At 33.8% G+C, this 18859-nt stretch overlaps 3 protein-coding genes, 1 long non-coding RNA gene and 1 other non-coding gene across 6 annotated transcripts in view; 2 read left to right on the forward strand and 3 right to left on the reverse strand.

Annotated features, from left to right (window-relative positions):
- The first annotated feature begins 2372 nt into the window (after positions 1–2372).
- TRNAL-CAA lies at positions 2373–2456 on the forward strand. The gene has a single exon. It is a non-coding gene; the product is annotated as a tRNA-Leu (tRNA).
- Positions 2457–4154: 1698 nt separating this feature from the next.
- On the reverse strand, positions 4155–10033 carry LOC111454493 (long chain base biosynthesis protein 1-like). 2 transcript variants are annotated; one of them, XM_023095988.1, is made up of 13 exons: positions 9759–10033; positions 9167–9372; positions 8982–9076; positions 7828–7919; positions 7431–7524; positions 7281–7353; positions 7073–7205; positions 6268–6442; positions 5812–5952; positions 5642–5737; positions 5320–5461; positions 4848–4975; positions 4155–4772 (listed from the first exon to the last, which is right to left on the reverse strand). In XM_023095988.1, the coding sequence occupies exons 2-13, from the start codon at positions 9270–9272 to the stop codon at positions 4596–4598; spliced, it is 1452 nt and encodes a 483-aa protein (XP_022951756.1). In that variant the 5' UTR covers positions 9273–9372; positions 9759–10033; the 3' UTR covers positions 4155–4595. The 2 variants fall into 2 exon arrangements, 1 of the variants encoding a protein (XP_022951756.1); XR_002712432.1 differs by lacking the exon at positions 5320–5461 and having other exon boundaries at positions 4345–4772.
- A 2465-nt stretch (positions 10034–12498) lies between these two features.
- LOC111454494 (uncharacterized protein At4g06744-like) lies at positions 12499–14995 on the reverse strand. Its single transcript, XM_023095989.1, has 2 exons — positions 14272–14995; positions 12499–13411 (listed from the first exon to the last, which is right to left on the reverse strand). The coding sequence occupies exons 1-2, from the start codon at positions 14993–14995 to the stop codon at positions 12870–12872; spliced, it is 1266 nt and encodes a 421-aa protein (XP_022951757.1). The 3' UTR covers positions 12499–12869.
- LOC111454496 lies at positions 13637–13954 on the reverse strand. Its single transcript, XR_002712433.1, has 2 exons — positions 13782–13954; positions 13637–13725 (listed from the first exon to the last, which is right to left on the reverse strand). It is a non-coding gene; the product is annotated as an uncharacterized LOC111454496 (long non-coding RNA).
- Positions 14996–16523: 1528 nt separating the features above from the next.
- Positions 16524–18859, forward strand: part of LOC111454332 (mannose-P-dolichol utilization defect 1 protein homolog 2-like) — a 7803-nt gene continuing 5467 nt past the window's right edge. The window contains exons 1-3 of the mRNA XM_023095786.1: positions 16524–16793; positions 17403–17556; positions 18663–18735. Of these exons, the coding sequence (XP_022951554.1) occupies positions 16647–16793; positions 17403–17556; positions 18663–18735 (374 nt within the window). The 5' untranslated portion in view covers positions 16524–16646. The remainder of the gene's footprint in view (positions 16794–17402; positions 17557–18662; positions 18736–18859) is intronic.

Raw genomic sequence — 18859 nt, forward strand, 5'->3', positions numbered from 1 at the left:
ATATCTACTAGCGGTAGATCTGGGTCGTTACCTAGGTTGAGTCGGGTAGTGATATTTTTTTAAACCCCATTCAAAGTCAATAAGAAAATAGGATAAATATAGCAATTAAGAAAGAATTAAAAAGTACCTTTAAGCCTAACTTTTGTCAAAAATGTTTAAAAGTGAAAAGGACAAAAATGGGTAGGATGATCATGAAGGAGGGAAAAGAAAAATAAGAGAATAATTGAAAATATTGGAATAAAAACCATTCGTTTTTGTCGTATTCCATGAGATTTTTCGTACTATAGATTTTCTAGTGAACAATTTATTTGTAATCAAACTATAAACAAAATCCTTCTCGAGTCAACGGAAGGGTGAGTTTCTGATATAAACCAAGAGACATCAATCATACAATATACTTCAATGAATTATCATAACATATTTCAATTCATGTCACCTCGAAGAAGAATGAAGTTTCATGTTAAAAATTTTGGGTAGATTACAATTTAGAGTAATTTAGAGTTATTGTATTTCATGAATGTATTTTAAGACTTTTTATTTACTCTTGTAATACCTATAATAGTTTCATTTTGAAGCTATATACAACCATGTATGTTGTATTTGTAAATAGATTTGGAAAACATACAGCCATGTGTGCTTTTCTTTAGTCAATGACTAAGTTTCTTTGCAATTCTATATAGTTTAGGCTGCTGGTAGAATCATTTAAGCTCGACATGATCAATCTTGCTTGTGGAGTAATTCGAATCTCAAGCAAGTATTCTTGCGGTGAGATATTTAATGAACAAGAATCATTCAAGTTAGACGTGATCGATCTTGCTTGTGGAGTGATTCGAATCTCAAACAATGTTTTTGCCTTGAGATATTCGATCAACAATCTTACTCCCCACATATCAGTTTCATTGTCCAAGTCTCAAAATCAGTACGTAAGAGAACAACTCATTTACATTTTTTATAACCGACTGAAAATTAAGATCGGAAATGAATGATGAGCGAGGGGTTTGATTTTTATTTAATTTATTTAAAAGAGAGAAAAAAAAAAAAAAAAGGAAATTGAAGATTGAGATGAATGCGGGGGAATGCATAATAATGATGATAATACATCAAAAACGTTGAAATTAGTATTAACATCATTACTCTTGACTCCATTTCCTCATCTTTTCTTTTTATTCTTCTAAATTATAATAATAATAATAAGAGGGTTAGAAATAAAGAAGAAAATAATAAAATGGTGAAAAGAAAAAAAAAAATGATGACGGTGGCATGGTGGGACCCACACAGTGGACGAAGCGGTGGAAAATTATGATGATGATTGGGGTAGGACAGACCCATCATGTGCACGTGTCCAACCCCACACATTTTCCACGTAACCACTCAAATCCCTTTATTTATTTATTTATTTATTTATTTATAATATTTACACAGGATATTATTCACATTAATGTGTTTATGTGTATGGACTGTGTGTAAAGAAGTACTATTATTTATTAAAATTGATTGTATTTAAGTAAATTTGAATTTGAATTTTGTTTGGAAACCTTTATGGGAAGGAAAGTGATGGTTGAAATTCATCCCAAAAAAAGAAAAAAAGAAAAAAAAAGAAAGTAAAAAATGGTTAATAAAGTAGAGAGAGAGAGAGAGAGAGAGGGAAATGATTGTGATTTTGTTGGTGGGCTTCAAATATATATGTTGGGCCCAATGACTTTTTTTTCCAATTTTATTTTATTTTATTTTTTTCTCCCAAGAAAGTGAGGGAAAGTTGAAAGAAAAGGGTGAGAATTAGATGGATGCCACTTCCCCACATTACTTTTTCTTACACTCACTTATTCTTTTTGCTTCACAAAAATTATTTTCTTTTTTCTCTACCGGTATGGTATTGTCTACTTTGAGTATAAATTTTCATGGTTTTGCTTTGGGCTTCCGCAAAACGCCTCACACCAATGAAGAGAGTATTCCTTGATTATAAACTCATCATCATTCTCTAAATTAGTAGATGGGGGAGTTTCATCCGATACATATAATACACCACAAAAAATGCACAAATTTCACGTTTATCTTAAAACAAGATATAAATTTTCATTTAAACCGAGAATGAGAATGAAGTGAGAATAGATTTCTTTTTGTTGTTAAAGAGGACTAAAGACGAAAATTATATTATCCATTTTTATTTTCGTCCCGTTCTCCCCCACCCCACTTTATATATATATATATATATCAAAACTAAGACATCAAACTAATTTAAATATATGTATTATTTTTGTGAATGTTTTTATTTATTATTATTTTTTTTAATAGAAATTAGGTTAAAAAACAAATTTCTTTTTACATTGTTTTGATAGAGTTTATTCTTTATATGTAAAAAATGGTTCAAAAACGTCAGGATGGCCGAGTGGTCTAAGGCGCCAGACTCAAGTTCTGGTCTTCGAGAGAGGGCGTGGGTTCAAATCCCACTTCTGACAAGGAATTACGATTTTCTTCGTTTTCCTTTTGGCTTGTCCCGTTTGATAACCGGACGACATGACGATCACATTTCGTTCTCGGGCCTTTGGGCCATTTTTTTTACCAATGAGCTTAGCCCACTACGACATGACGTCTCTGTTAAATGTTAAAATGTAATTTACTTTTTTGCAAAGGGAAAAATATATTTTTTCCATCATTAGATCTAAAGTTACATCAAGGCCAAGTCAATACCCTAAATGATTATTATTTACATTAGATAAAAATCAAGATGAATTATTTACCATAGTGCAATATATATATATATATTATAATAGTAAAAGAAAAGAAAGTATTAATATGTTTCAATGTTGATTGCAGCTGTTTATTAAAATTTAAAAAAATTTGGAAAACCCACAAATATAAATGGTTAAAAACAACCTCTTTTGTCTATCATTTTATGAAAACAGCAAGTTTGGGGTTTCCGTTCACCATGGCGACGGCGACGGCGACGTTATACTCTGATTTGTGAACTCCACACGGCGGTTCCCCAGAAGAACTCATCCTTATCATTATCATCATCTTCTTTCTTCTTGTCCGGAAGATAAAAAAAAAAAAGAACAAAAATTAATCCAAAAAGTTCAAAAATAATGCAGAACAAGAGTTAGATTAGTAGTCGGATCCATCAACCAACGAGCTTGCTTTACCATCTCCCCTGTTTCGAAGCTATCAATGAAACAGTGATCGTCGATCAAGCTTCGTCGGAGCTTTCCAGGTCCGGAAACTGGTTCAAATCAGGCTTGTCGGAAATGGGTTTGGATTGGCGTTGAGAAGCATGGTGGGCAGCAGCGTCGACTCTAGCACCGACCTCAATAGCTCTTCTGCGTATTTAAGAAGAGGGAAAATCAAGCAGCTGGTGATTCATGTCCTGTAAGATCAGGTCCGGGAAGTTACGGCGGGCGGATGGTCCTCTCAGGTAAAACACCACCATGTCGTAGGCTCTGGCAGCACTCATGGAGTCTCCCGCTTCATTCATAGTACAACTGTGATGTCCCACATTGGTTGGGATGAGAACAAAAGACTCTTTATAAGGGTGTGGAAACCTTCTCCTAGCATACACGTTTTAAAGCCTTGAGAGGAAGCCTGAAAGGGAAAGCCCAAAGAGAACAATATCTGCTAGCGGTGAATCTGGGTCGTTACAACAACATCGACTGTATTGAATTCATTGCGTAAATCCCATAGCAAAAATGAAAAGACCAAAAAGACCAGAAAGAGAAGACTCAAAAGGGGTTAGACTGGGACAAGGACGGGAGGCCTCGCCATTTCATAGAGGAACGTACGATGATATTAAATGGTAACCGACCAGCATGAGTCGTGGATGTTAGAAACTACGACTCTCCACAATGGTATGACATTGTCCACTTTGAGCATAAGCTCTATGTCTTTACTTTGGGCTTCCCCAAAAGACATCCTACACATATAGATGTATTTCTTACGTATAAACCCTGATCCTCCCAGTAATCAAACAAATACCAAAAAAATACCAACAGGGCCAACAAGGAACCCAAAGATGTTACCATATTGAGAGAGATGAATAATGGGTTACTATTTTTTGTATGATGAGAAGAATCATATCATATAATTTCATTCATTATAAGCCATTGTTCGAGCACAAAACAAGTGGGATTACAACTTACATATGGTATACTTTGTTACATAAATTTGAATGAAATAGCTTCATATATAGATTATAACAACAATCTAAATATTCCAAATATAATGATCAACAATTACAGTATCTAGTCACAACATGAACCATCCAACTATGCAGAAACCAGAATATTGAGACTTCAAAATGAATTATGAAACAGTCAGAAAATCTACAAGGTTCTTCTGTAACTACCGAAGCAATTGAAGGAAGAATATCAGCCTATAGCAAAAAATCCTAACAAGCAAACAAGATGATAAATTATTCTCCCCCCTCCCCAAGCAACAACAACAGTTAAAGTGGATGTAACAAGATGATTATTGATCCTGCTAAACTCCTAACCCCGGCAGAATAAACATAAAAGGGTACAAGAAAATCATGATTCTAACCTTGAAACAACTATTAAATGACAACAGAAACATCTTTGTCGGCCCTGCATCAAGCTATTCAACACCTATTTGTGATCCTTGAGCACCACTGCTGCAACGCTTTTCAATGATTCTATAGCCTTCAGCAAATCAGATTCAGAATGGCCAGCAGACACCATCAACCTGATTCCTACTGGTAATCGACATTTATCAACCGTCGATCGTTTAGAAGTCGCAACAAATACAGAGTATTCCTTGAGGGCCTGGAAACACACAAATCTTCAGAATATATGGTGAAAACAGTAAGTTTGTATTAGAGATCAGGTTAAGTTACTTACACGTTCAGCAATGTTTTCAAGGAGTTGTAGATCAATTTGTATTGACCCTGTAGATTTCTCTAATAAGAGAAAGACAATGGGTGATTCTTGATTGCTTCCTAGTTTAAGGCCTGGTATATCTGACAATCCTGCATTTTCCCAAGAAAATGAAGGGTTTATGTTGCATGCAGCATGTATGCCTATCTCTTATCACAATAGCAGCAGCTGAATTGATATTCAAGACTGAACAATACAAAATATTCTATATAGTGAAAGGAGAACATAAAATCTTTAACATTTTTTACTTTTGGATCAATAAGACTATCTTAAACGTCGAAGGAAGGCCCATATAATAACTTACATAGGTCTTTAGAAGGAAAAAAGAAAAAAAACTTAAATAGGCATTCTCTTTGACGTTTAATAGTAGGAAACCTGTGTTAAATATAGATAAATTAAGGTCCTACACACGATTAGACATGAGAACAGAACAAACCTTGCCACAAAATAGTTATGTTCTTTTTCAGCTTTGTTAACAGAATAGGATTTTCCTCTATAAGATCTATGGCAGTAATGGCAGCAGAAGCTAAATATGGGGGCAATGAAGCAGAAAAAACATAACCCGAACTGCTCAGGCGCTGCACAATTAAATACAACCAAATTAAGTACTCAAAACTGTAGGAATTATAACTGTAACCAAACTAAACTTGTCAAAAGATTTTGGGGAAGAATAGATAAATTTTATTGATCAAGATAAACAAAAAGGAACAAGATGCGGAGAAACATGAAGTTGCTTTTTTACCATCAAATGACAATACCTGGTGATCAACGACTCTAGCACTTCCACTGCAGAATCCTCCTTCTGTAGCCAACGCATGCCCCATAGCGGCAGTTACTATATCTATCTTATCCACCTGCAACATGAAACCATCATCAAGAATCTAAATCTACTAGCAGACAAACCTAAAAATTCTGTTTATAAACATACAGAAACCCCACAGTGTTCTGTGAGACCTCTTCCAGTGCAGCCAAGTACGCCAAAGGAGTTGCTCTCATCCAATATAACACGAAACCGATACTCCTCCTTCAATTTGACAATCTCGTCCAATGGTGCAATTTGACCAGAATTCTACAAAATTAAAAGTAAAATGTCAGAAGGTTTTGGACAAGCCAATTATACCAAATGATAAATTAAAAAGAGAGAGAGAGACAGAAAAAGAAAAGAAAGGAGAGAGAGACACAGAAAGAAAGCATAAAAGCTCTAAAGGAAACCCTTTAGTGACACCAAACTAGCAAGATGAGCATCTCAGGCAAATTCTTAAAATTATATGAAGGTCACCATCTTCACATAGAAGAACTGTGTAATGTTAGGATCATGCTACACCCAACTTGATTTCAGATGTATACTGTAAACACAACATCCAAATTTAATGAGTAGAACAACCTGGTACACTGCTTCAACCACAATATAGCGTCGCAGTTTCTTAGCTCTTTCATTCCCGACAGTGATTTTCTCAAGAGTATCTCTCAAGGATTTCATATCATTGTGCTTGAAATATACAATTGTGCTCCTGGATAGATATAGCCCATTTTGTATTCCCCAATGAACACCCTCATCCCTGCCAAAAGAAAAAGGAATTGCTTTACTCTTTAACACAGTCCTAATCTGCAATCAGTATTTACTCCCACTGTAAAATAATTAGCAGAAGAGAAATAACAATATAGTTGGACCCAACCCAATCTAATAAACAGATATGAAGACCAAACGATAACAGCATCGTATGCCGTCATGGTACACGGCTCCTAAAGGTAACCCTGTGACATATGGATGAACTCATACCAAAACACTACTCAGAAAAGGAGGGGAAAATGGACAATAAGCTTTCCAATAGCCTTATCAATATTCATCCAAATTAATTTTTAAAAATCCCATTGAACTTGAGCTAGAATTCAGAAAATTAGTTAAAAATACACTATATTTCAGTCCTCTTGAAACCATAGATAAACACAAAACATGTTCATCTTCAGCCCAAAAGAATAAAAGAAAGAGAAAATGTACTAATGTTACTTTTGTCAGAGTTACTAGAAAGTTTCTATATACCGATGTTTTAAACCGAATCATGTTATATGATAAAGGTGACAAAAAAAGAATAATAAATAACAGCACAGGGCCAATTACCAATTCCCTAGTGAAAACAACATATATTAACTTTAAAACAAACTAAAAATTAAGCAATTATGGTACTCACACTACAATGACATCTCCTCTTTTACAAAATGCTGGAATTGCACTAAACGTAGTAGAAAGTCCATAAGAATACAGAATTGAGTCTGGAGTTCCCAAAAATTTTGCTATTCTGGCTTCACAATCAAGGTGTACATCTGTAACCATATAAAAAACAGTCATGTAATGCAAACTGCCGCAGAAATCAGTTTAAATTCAATACCCAATCTTACCAATTGTCCCATAAAACCCACGAGGACCACATGAACCCACACCATATTTCTCCAAAGCATGTGTACATGAATCCTGAGGAAAACAATTACTGTTACTAGTTCCAAAATGCAAAGAATCTGTGCACGTTTTAATTGAAATTGCTCACATACAAGTAACTTCTCGTGGCCTATCAATCCAAGATAATCTGCAGATGAAAAATTCACTACTTCTTTTCCCTTGATAATTGTATGCGGTCCAGCAGAACTGGATAAATGAAATTTGTAAGAAAAATCAGCGAACAAACTATTGAGCAAATAAATAAGAAACTTAATAACTTGTCAGTAAAGAGTTAGAAATTTGGCATAAACTAATCAGAAGGACAGGTTAAACCTCAATAAATTGAACAACAGTGAATTATAGAATTCTATTTTTTTTCTTTTTTCTTTTTTATAAATATTATTACACAAGAGTTAGAAGTTTGCATAATGGAAGTACATCGAATGGGTAATCCAAATAAGAAATTCCCCGCAAAATAATTTGCAGTCCGAACGAGAAAGCTCTAATCACCTTTCCAACACTGGTGGTTCATACAGCATCTCTTCTGTGAGTGACGGGATAAGTGGCTCAGGAACCCATTCATCACATAACTCATCTATTTCCTACAAGGATCAAGCATAATTATAAGAGAAATAGTGCAATGAAATGTAATGGAATACCAAGTACATATTAAATCACCATAAAAATAGAGGGAAACATGTGTACAAGTTAGAATGGCAAAACAACAAAGACAGAAAAACCTTATAAAATGAAAAAGACAAATCAGATACAAAAAGAGTTAGAAGAGGTCTCTCTTTTTAGCCTGAAAATGATATTTAGTGCAAGAACTTTCAAGATTAGTACTTCAAACGTAATAAAAAGAAAAGACCAGATTACAAAATTTAAAAATGAAATCAGAGGCCACTCAGAAACCGTTCAAATTTCAGAAGCATTATAAAAGAAAGTACATTACAGTCTTAATGAAAATAATAATATATCTCGTTTACAGCTAAACAGAAAAAATGCAATAAGCTTTGAAAAATAATGGACTTGAAGTAAATAAAGAATCCTTGAACATTCATTAAATAATATTATCATGGTAGCGAGAATCCATCACTTATCGGTTGGGAGAAAAGTTCATATAATCATTTAAACCCAGTTATAACTTGCTAAATCTAGTTTTATCAAAAGTTAAGTTTATCTTTTCACATATATTTACTACATTATATTAAAGTCATGATAATTTCTATCTCCCTTCTTCCTTGTTACTCTAATAGTTGAATTTTTCTTCCTTGTTACTCTAATAATTGATCATTGTTGTTGATATTTGGTATGGGTAATAATAACAGAAAAACCAATATGAAGATGGATTGATTTCAGAAAACTAATAACCTGATGTTTGCAAGACTACAAAATTAATAATGATGGATAAAAGGCTGTGTTTTTTTAATTGTTCAAACTTTATATACCATTATCTATACATGGCCCTCTTGAACTCAAATCTTAGATCCACCACTGCCAACCTAACATCTATTCTCTACCAGACAAGAACAGCGAATCCAGCTACTTAATTCATACAAGCATAAAGGAATCATCACATTGGAAAACAATCATGCCTTCACGTATGTAGCTATTTACATTTGACAAGGGCAATAACAATTTGTAATTTGGAACAACTGAAAAACCTTCTTTGTTAAGGGCCGCTTGGGGGGCTTGTAACTCTTCTGGGAAAGGAGAATAATTATAACCACCAAAAGAAGAACCTCCACAAATAAATGTCCTTCAAGAAAGAGGAAGAAATGAATAATTCACCTAACAATTGAAACATAGAAAACAGATGTAAACCAAGTTCTTTGAGCTAAAATGATACCTCCAATGTGCACACCAAATATAACTGCCCGAGCAGAGGGAGCATCAAGAATCAAGGTTATCCAGTCTAATGTAGATTTCACTACACTTGAAAACATCGATTCCATTACTATCCCCACCTGAATCTAGTTTAACACTAAAAGCTTGAACATCAATTGGACGCATACACTTGCTTCATGCTTAGCCCAAATATCACAATTCACAACCCTGCATTGTCCATTTTCCTTGTTAACATCATTAAAAAAAGTTAAAGTGAACCCTGTTAGTAAAGCACTCAGATACTTAAAAGGTGAAAATCAAAGGTTTACTTGGTCCGGAGAAATGGGCCAAGGAATGAAAAACCCCATTTCTCAGAAATCAAAAACCGAAAATTCTGCATGGTATCGTACTGAAGCAATCAATCGCATGTCAATAATTTTCAAAGTGAATCGAGTAACATGAAGATTAAGATGGGTAATGGATCTAAAACCAGAGTGACCCTAGGCTAGCACCGAATCAGCTCAAATCTTACACCGCCGTCCACACATCATGGAGATATCCGAGGAAATAGAAACCGAACAAGATCAAGGAGAAAAAAAAAACAATGAAATTACCAGATAATTTTGGAGAAAAGAGAAACATAGAGCCACGATTGACGATGCCGAGATGTGGAATTTTCTCTCGTCGAAGATTTGGAGAATGTGTCAAATCTGGAGAGTGCACGTAATTAAAATATGCAAAATTAATTTATTTATTCTTTAATCCCCGTAACCTTTACCTTCTTTATTCTAATCGTCCAACTTCAAAATAATAATAATAATAATTAATAAATTTGATATCTATTTATTATCTGTTCAAATTAATTTTGATTAAAATTTTAAATTTCAAAACTATATATATATATATATATATATATAACTCTCAAATCTATGCCATTTTATCTTAAAATCAAACACAAATTTTTATAATTTTTAAAAAATAAATATTAAATCTGATGGCATCTCAACAATCTCGAAGGCACGGTGTTTTTTTGTAGTAGGATTTTTAGATATAACAACGTCTCAACGATAAAAAGATTAATACTTTATAGCATTAGGTTGATTTGATATTTTTTAATTAACATGAAAATATTCGATTAAATTTGAAATATTTAAATATATAAAAGGTATATTTTTTTTTAGATTTTTTTTTAATTATTGTCAACCGAGTGTGGACAAATGTTGTTATTAACCACAATTTGTAGATTCCATAGGTTTAAGCTAGTAAAAAAAATGGTTTTTAATAATTATAATTAATTACTCAATTAATTATTTAATCACACAATTAATTGATTTTAATTAAATATATAATTAATAATAATGAACTATAATTAATTAAATCATCTATTGTCTTAATTATTTTAAATGTTACTATAAATTCTTTTTTTTTTATTGTTTTAGCCATAATATTGATCCATAAGATTTTCTCATTTAAAATAATTTACTACATTGGTATTTGATTTTTTAAAATTTAACATGTATAATTAATTCTTCACTTTATTTTTACTTAAAAAGTTCATGTAATTTTATTATAGTTTTATTAGAATTATTTGAGATTGTTATTAAGATTAATTTTTAAACAAATTTAAAATTCTAAAATTAAGTAAATTAATAAAATTGTTAAAAGTATTTATTGGAATCAAATAAAAATATTATTTATTTATATGAAATTATAATATCATTTTGAGACAGGTTAGTTTCAAACTCACAATTTTTTTAAAAATCAAAACGACTCATAAATAATAATAATAAAAGAAACTTAGATAATTTTTTAATTTGAGTAGTGTCTAATGTTTTTTTTTTTTTTTTACCTAATTCAATTAAATAATATATTTTAGCATCTAATACATCAAAAAAAAGTTTTATTATTATTATTATTTTATTTAAATATAATTCAAATATCACAAATCTCTTAATATATATTAAATTTATTTGAATTTCAAACTCAAATTTCCTGTTATTAAAATGTAGGATAATAGAAAGCACTTTCTTCGCTAATTTAAAATTAAAAAAATATAATTATTGAATACATCTAATATACACGAGTGCATTTAGTATTTGATACATCAAATAAAATAAATTTATTTCTTTACTATATTTAATATATTAAATATTAACTTGAACCTTCGAATTAAATATATTTTTCTTCTATTAAATATTGATTTAATATATTTAATATAATGAATATTAATTTTACCTTTCAAATTAAATATATATGCATCATTTATCTTTAATATAATAAAATATATTAAATATTAATTTAAACTTTTCAAAATGAACCATTTGTTTATGAATCCGCGTAAACGAAATCTATTAGGTCTATGAGAGGTAGAGCCCCGTTGTTCAAAGTCTCAAAGTCATCACTTTAAGTGAACTAACCCCGAGGGATGAGTTAATTTCATCCCCTAAAGTTATCTTTTCAGCTCCAATTTAATCCAGTTTCAAAAAATAGTAAACTTATAATTATTTAAAGATATTTTGCATCTTCAAAGTCTCCTAATCTTTAAAGTCTTGATTAAAGGAGTGTTTTTCAATAGCACAAGCCCACCACTAGTATATATTGTGTTATTAGTACTTTTCCTTAACTTTGGCTTAAAGCTTTAAAATACTTCTGGTAGAAGGAGGGGAACAAAATATTGTTTACAAGGGTGTGAAAACCTTTCACTAGCAGACACGTTTTAAAACCGTGAGGCTGACGGTAATACATAACAGGCCTAAGCATACAATATTGGCTAGCGGTGGGTTTGGGTTGTTGCAAACGGTATCAGAGCCAAACACCGGGCTGTGTACCAGCGAGAACGCTGGTGTCACAATCACACTTTTGATGGCAACGGACTTGCGATTGTGCGGCACTCACTTTCCAATGACAAGTGAGCTAAGCCAATTCGTTCTTGCGTCGCCTACAGCCAAGCGACGTATGCTCGAGCCTCTGGCCTCGGTTTTAAGAGAAGGTTTTAGAAAACAAGGGCAGAGAGAGATTTTCGAAAGAGAGATTTTTGAAAGAGAGGTTATATAAGCAAGCAAAAGAGAAATAACAACAGCTTACAGTATATAACCTTGGTAGGGAGAAGTTAACAACTAGTCTCCTATAGTACATTCGGAGTCATTTCATGTCTGACAGACCTAAACATGATATTTTTGAAACGTCATACTTTCTAGAAATATAAAAGTAAAATACTAGAATATGAAAAGACATAAAGGGTTGGGTTTGTCATGGGCATGCGACCATAGACAACATGCTTTGGACGAGCATGACCGTGACATCCAAACACCGGGCAGTATACCAGCGAGGACGCTGACCCCCAACGGGGTGGATTGTGAGATCTCACATCAGTTGGAAAGGGAACGAAACATTCCTTATAAGGACGTGGAAACCTCTCCCTAGCAGACGGGTTTAAAAACCGTAAGGCTGACAACAATACGTAACGAACCAAAACAGAAAATATCGGTGGTAGTGGGTTTGAGCTTTTATATGTTCAATCTTCAAGAACTTAAAGTTTCCTGTCTTTTTGAGTTCGAAGTTTATTAGCTTTAAGTCAAACAGTCTAGTCTTTCGAGTTTGTTTTATCTTGTACATTGCCATAGGATCCAATTTGATAAGCCTAGACTTACAAAGAGGATCGGATATTATTATAGGCAAAAAGAAAGAACGAGAATTATATCAAATCATTAAACGCGTCTGAGAGGTTAAGGTCTTTCAAGGGCCGCATACGAACGAGGCGAAGGAGGAACCATATCATGAACCGAAGCAACCGCAGCCATGGTGGGGAGCTTACAAGGAACATAGTTGAACGTGTTGGCTCGTGGGCAGCTCCGTGGTTTACAGAAGAAAGTGGCGCATTCGGCTGCGGTTTTTTGGCACCGGAAGCCCGGAAGGCAGTTTCCTTGGACGTGGAGCCTTTGAGCTGTGATTAACTTCCGGCACTGTGGGCCGACTCGGGTGAAATAGTTGTTGCTTAGAGTTATGTTGTAGACGTGTGGGAGGCTGCAGAGGGACTCTGGAATGGCTCCGTACAAGTGGTTGTTGGCTAAGTTAAGGATTTGCAAACTGAATAGGCAGCCTAAGGACTTGGGTATTGGACCTGTTATGATGTTTGAGCTGGCGTCCAACACTGTGGCTTTTAGTAAATAGCCTATCTCGAACGGCAGACAACCGGAGAGGCTGTTTTTTAAGAATAGTACCTCGCGTAGAGTCCTCCACGCCCTCCCGATTGTCGGTGGGATCGGACCTGCACGTAAGAATAAAACATCATTTACATTAAACCAACCCATAAGCTTGAAATTTGGTTAGAAACTACGAACTTCTGCAATTGTATGATATTGTCTACTTTGAGCATAAGCTCTCGTGGCTTTTCTTTTGGTTTCTCTAAAAAATCACATACCAACAAAGATGTATTTCTTACTTATAACCCCATTAGCCAATGTGTAACTCCCTCCCAACATTCTTCCACTCGAACAAAGTACACCATAGAGGTTCCCTGAGACCTATGGAGCCCTTGAACAGTCTCCTGACTCTTTTTCTTGAGTCCTCGAACAAAGTACACTATTTGATTTGTTCGACACTTGAGTCACTTTTGACTATACTTTCGAGACTCACACCTTCTTTGTTCGACACTTGAGTATTCTATTGACATGATATTGTTATGAATCAGGGACCTCCACAGTGGCATGATATTGTCCACTTTGAGTATAAGCTCTCGTGGTTTTGCTTTTGGTTTCCCAAAAACCCTCATATCAATAGGGATGTATTCCTTCCTTACTTATAAACCTATGATCATCGGTTTAATCAGCCAATGTCGTACTCCCTCCCAACAACCCTCTCTTCAATTTAAAGCATGTTCCTATTGACCTCAATCCCAAATATCAAAAGAGCCAGATCTATTGAGAATTGTGGATTGTTGGGAGGGAGTTCCACGTTAGCTAATTTAGAGAATGATCATGTGTTTACAAATTAAGAACACTATCTCCATGAGACCTTTTAGAATATCCCAAAGCAAACCCAGAAGAATTTATGCTTAAAATGGACAAAATCATACCATTTGGTCATGAATTTCTTATTATTGTTAAAAATTAAGTAGGGATGGAGGACCTGTAAACTTGTTGGCAGCAAGTGTGACATAGAGCGCGGGCGTGTTACCGAACGTGGCTGCGGGGATCGTCCCAGTGAACCCATTGTTGTTAATAAACAGCACATCAGTGTCAATATTAAACAACCGATCCGGCACCGAACCATTATAACCATTGAAACGAAGGTCCACAAACGACAATTTATTGGCTCCAAGAACAGACCCAGGGAACCCACCAAGGAACTTATTGTTACTCAAATCAAGCTCATACAAGAACCGCAACTTCTCAATATTCCGCTTGATAACGCCACTAAAGTTATTGGAATTAGCATGAAAGATAGCAATATCCGGCAGGTTACGTATGAAGCGGTAGAAGTTCAAGAACCGCCCACCAAATCTGGCCCCACTGAAGTCAATGGAGGACAGCCCAGTGATATTGAGGTCCGGAACGACGTCGCAGAAGAAGCCTTTGAAGAGGCAGTAATTGTCCCCGACCCATGTCTTGGTGTACCCAAATGGGTCGTACGTGATGTTGCTTTTGAGCTCTTGAGTTATGCGAAGGATTGTGGCTCGGTTGGCTAGAGGTCCCGGGTTGGTTTTGGGGCGGCGTGGCATTAGCTTAACGCACGGTGGGATCAGCGGCGGCCTTGGTCGGATCCGCGTTATTGTCGGGTTGGGTCGGGGCGGTCCAATTTGAGCTAATGAGAACTCAAAAATGAGGAAGAGGACGAACAACTTTGGCCACATTTTGATTTTGGTGAAAGAAAGATGGAGCTAATGTCATTTTATAATATGGTTTGTATAATTTTGGAGGGAAAATAAAAATAAAAATTATAAACTATACTCTATTTTATAATAAAGTGAAGATATTTGTGGGTAATTTTAATTTTTTTTATTACTTTATTTTATATAAAGAGAGGTGATGAGTAGCTAGATTCCTTGTAAATTTATTATTTAATTATATATATTATATAAATAAAGGTATTAATTTTATAATAATATTATGGAATAAAGCATAATCTGAATTATTGCTCCTCAATTATGAATATTCAAATAAATAAATAATCTTCTACTAACTTTTTTTTAAAAAAAATTTATTCATTTTTATTAATTACTTTAGAGTTAAATAGTTTTAATTATTTTCCATTTTCAAAAAAAAAAAAAAAAAGATATAATTAGTAGTTTTAAATTTTAATAAATACATTTTTCTCTTTAGAGTAATGGAAAAGAAGTCACAAATAAAGTGAATCCACCTATGAAATTTAATTAATACTTTAATAAATAATACATTAATCGATTATAAATTGACCAGGGAAAGGTTAATTAAAGTGAAGTCTATCAATAATTAATACTAAAAAAAATATTTATTTTATTCGGTTATATTTAGAGTTTTAAAATTGAGTTTTTTATGAAAAAATTAGAATGTGCAATAACAATTTCAAATCACAATATCTGACCGTCTCAGTTCTACCACGTGCTTATCTAAATAGAATCAAATCACAATATCTTAGTTTGTTCAGTGTCAAAGTCATGCTTGTCCAAGATGTGTTGTCCATAAATGTAAACTCTAAAAAAGTTGTTTATTCATATTTTCATTATATATGTATGAATATTTGCCACTTTTAACGTATAAGCCCGTTATAAGCAATTTGCTTGAAAACGAACCGTAACAAAAGAGGAGCTCTCTCAGTTCTTCTATTAATTTCGTCGAACGAGGATATTTTAGATTCCATATTTATATCTTGTACGAAGACGAACATCTTTGTATACCCTTAAAAGTGTTAGTAATTGGTCATATATTTCTAACAACAAAATCGAGGAATGCAAGGCGTGTGCCATTTACGAGGCTAACCATGTGAATTTAGGGTTCGATCCAAATTCCCATTTTCTCCTTTGCTAAGTGGTCCGTTTTTATTTATTTTTATATATTTATTTTCTTTACAATTTGAGTTTGTCCTTATGATCTAATTTCACTCGTAACATTTTCTACGAACATATTTACACAAATTTTAAAGTATAAACACACTTTTGACATTGTCACTTGCTACTAATAATGAGGTAAAATAAACTATAATATAATGTTTGAAATTTAATATTTAATATAAATAATGACTAAATATTTTTACTAATATAGGGACATATATTTGTAACGATATCCATGGTTTTATTCTATGAAAGAAAATAATTGGGCCCGATGGGCCCTGCTCGTGTAATTTTGGCCCATAATTTTTGGATATGAGGCCCATTATCAGATCGACGACATCTCGGCTAAATTTGGGAGCCAAGAAGAAAGCCGGCGGATTGATTTGGTGATAAAGTCTTCGTTTTGAAGCGAAGGACCGATTTGGCATCATCGCCTTCCTTCGTCAGCGTTGTGATCTCAAAAACGCCGGCGGAGATGGAGTTTTTTGGAATGGACTTCAGTTGTGTGTTCGGATCTCTAAGCGACGGCAAGTTCCCGGAGAAAAATTGCTTGCTACCCCTCATCTCTAAGCTCCTTGGCTATTGCATTGTCGCCGCTTCAACCACCGTCAAACTTCCTCAGGCAAGCTTTTCTCTCTTCCTTCCCTTGGCCGGAGTGTATTTGTTCGAATTTATCGAAGGAAATGTGATGGGATTAAGTTTTTTTATTTTTTAATCGCCAGCATCTGTAATCAATGTTCTTGGTTGTGATCTCTAGTTTCGGTCTGCCCTATATTTTGTGTTGTGCAATTTAAGACTCGCGTATTGTTTGTGAACAAATTTTCGGTTGTGTAAAATGGGGATTGGTCATAAATGATTATAGGTTGCATTAATCGAGTAACCAATGGGCATTTTTTACGTGATTGGGTAGTAATTTAGTTATCGTGCTAGGTTGTGACATGAGATTAGTCCAAGTAGGGTGTAGCTAAGAATCGAAACTTGTTCCAAGTTTAGCCATGTGCTACATTAATCCCTTGAACTTATATCAATAACCGTATAAAATTCCCCACCCTTGTTATGGAATCAAATTGTTTATTCATTAATTCTTCTCTTCCAGTTCAACGTTTCCGCCTGAATAGTTTTTACGACTTTAATATGTATCCTACGGTGAGAAATGTGGCTCCCTGTTCCATTTTCGTTTGTGGGTGCTTAACATTATGCCATCATTGTAATGCACAGTTTGTTTGTACAGATAATGAAGATTTTGAAACATCAGAGTGTCAGAGGACTTAGTGTTCTATCCTTTGAGCTAGAAGTCGTAGGTTACACGATTGCTCTGGCTTATTGTGTCCACAAAGGCCTTCCATTTTCAGCTTATGGGGAACTGGCATTTCTCTTGGTTCAAGGTATTGGAAACTACTAAAATCGGCCACTGTAAACTTTTTCTGGAAAAATCTTTCCTGAAATGCGTTACTGATAATAATTAAACATAAAAGTGGTCAAAATAGGAAGAAGTGAACTGTATTTGATTATTAGACTGATATTTTTATTATTCCTAACTTAATTTAAGGTTGCCAACTGATTGGGTAGATGATCGTTAGAATGAATTATTGAATACTACTTTTAATGTTAGTATATCGATGTTTTCTTACGTTCTGTACGTGGTGGTTATACATCTATGGGTGAGTTGATAGATAATGGTATAGATATAGCTTATTTTAGGAGGACACTTCACACCCTTGTGTACTAGCATACAGTAAAAGGTTTCTTGGAATCTATGACCAAACCTTTTGGTTTTTGGTTGCTTAAAATTATTCTTGTTTTCTCACAATTTCTTTATCATGATTTGAAGGAAACATTTGAAGTTTTTAGCTAAATTTCAAAAATAAAAACAGGTTTTTAAAAACTGTTTTTTTTAGTATTAAAAATTTGTTTTGAATTTTGAAAACATCCCAAAAAAGTATATAACGCCAAAGAATCCCATAGGTGGAATTGGTGTTTATAAACTTAATTGTCGAAAGGCAAAAAGCAAAAACCAAATGATTATGAAATGGGGTATACATTTTTGACAATTGATACGAGCTTCACCTACTGCACTATGTCAAGCAATGGCATACCATAGGGCATTCACGTTCTAGTTCATTTTCTAACTTTATTGCTTTTGATTAAGTTCAACCCAAGTGTAAAGGATAACTCTTATTGCTTCTAAATCAAATACAGACTTGCTGGCTCTTCCCATTCCTTACACTATTCTGTTACTCTTGGTTGTATAGATAAATCAGGTTCTTCACAATAAGGGTACAAAATGGAGTTCTGGTATAGCCAATCGTACTCTTAGTTCTTAATTTGCTCATTGTGCTAGGTTGCATTTCCAGAACCATTGGTTATATGCTCGCTTGAATTTTGTTTATTCAAATGCATTGATTTATTTATTTTATTTGCTATAAATCAAACCAATTTATCCTCTTTTAATGGACTTATTTTTTTTTTTTTTACTTTTCTTTTGCCACAGCTATAATTTTGGTTGCCGTTATGTACTATTACTCTCAGCCTATTGGTATGACAACGTGGTTCAAGGCATTACTGTATCCTATTTGTTTTTCACTAGTTCAGATTTTGCTTTTTTCCTGTTGCATGCTTTAATAATGAGAAACATGCTACTGTTATCCTCCTTTTTTTTTTTTTTTTTTTATTTTTTTTTTTTTATTT

This window comes from Cucurbita moschata, unplaced genomic scaffold (genome assembly GCF_002738365.1).
Source record: "Cucurbita moschata cultivar Rifu unplaced genomic scaffold, Cmos_1.0 Cmo_Scf00016, whole genome shotgun sequence".
NCBI classification, from domain to species: Eukaryota; Viridiplantae; Streptophyta; class Magnoliopsida; order Cucurbitales; family Cucurbitaceae; genus Cucurbita; species Cucurbita moschata.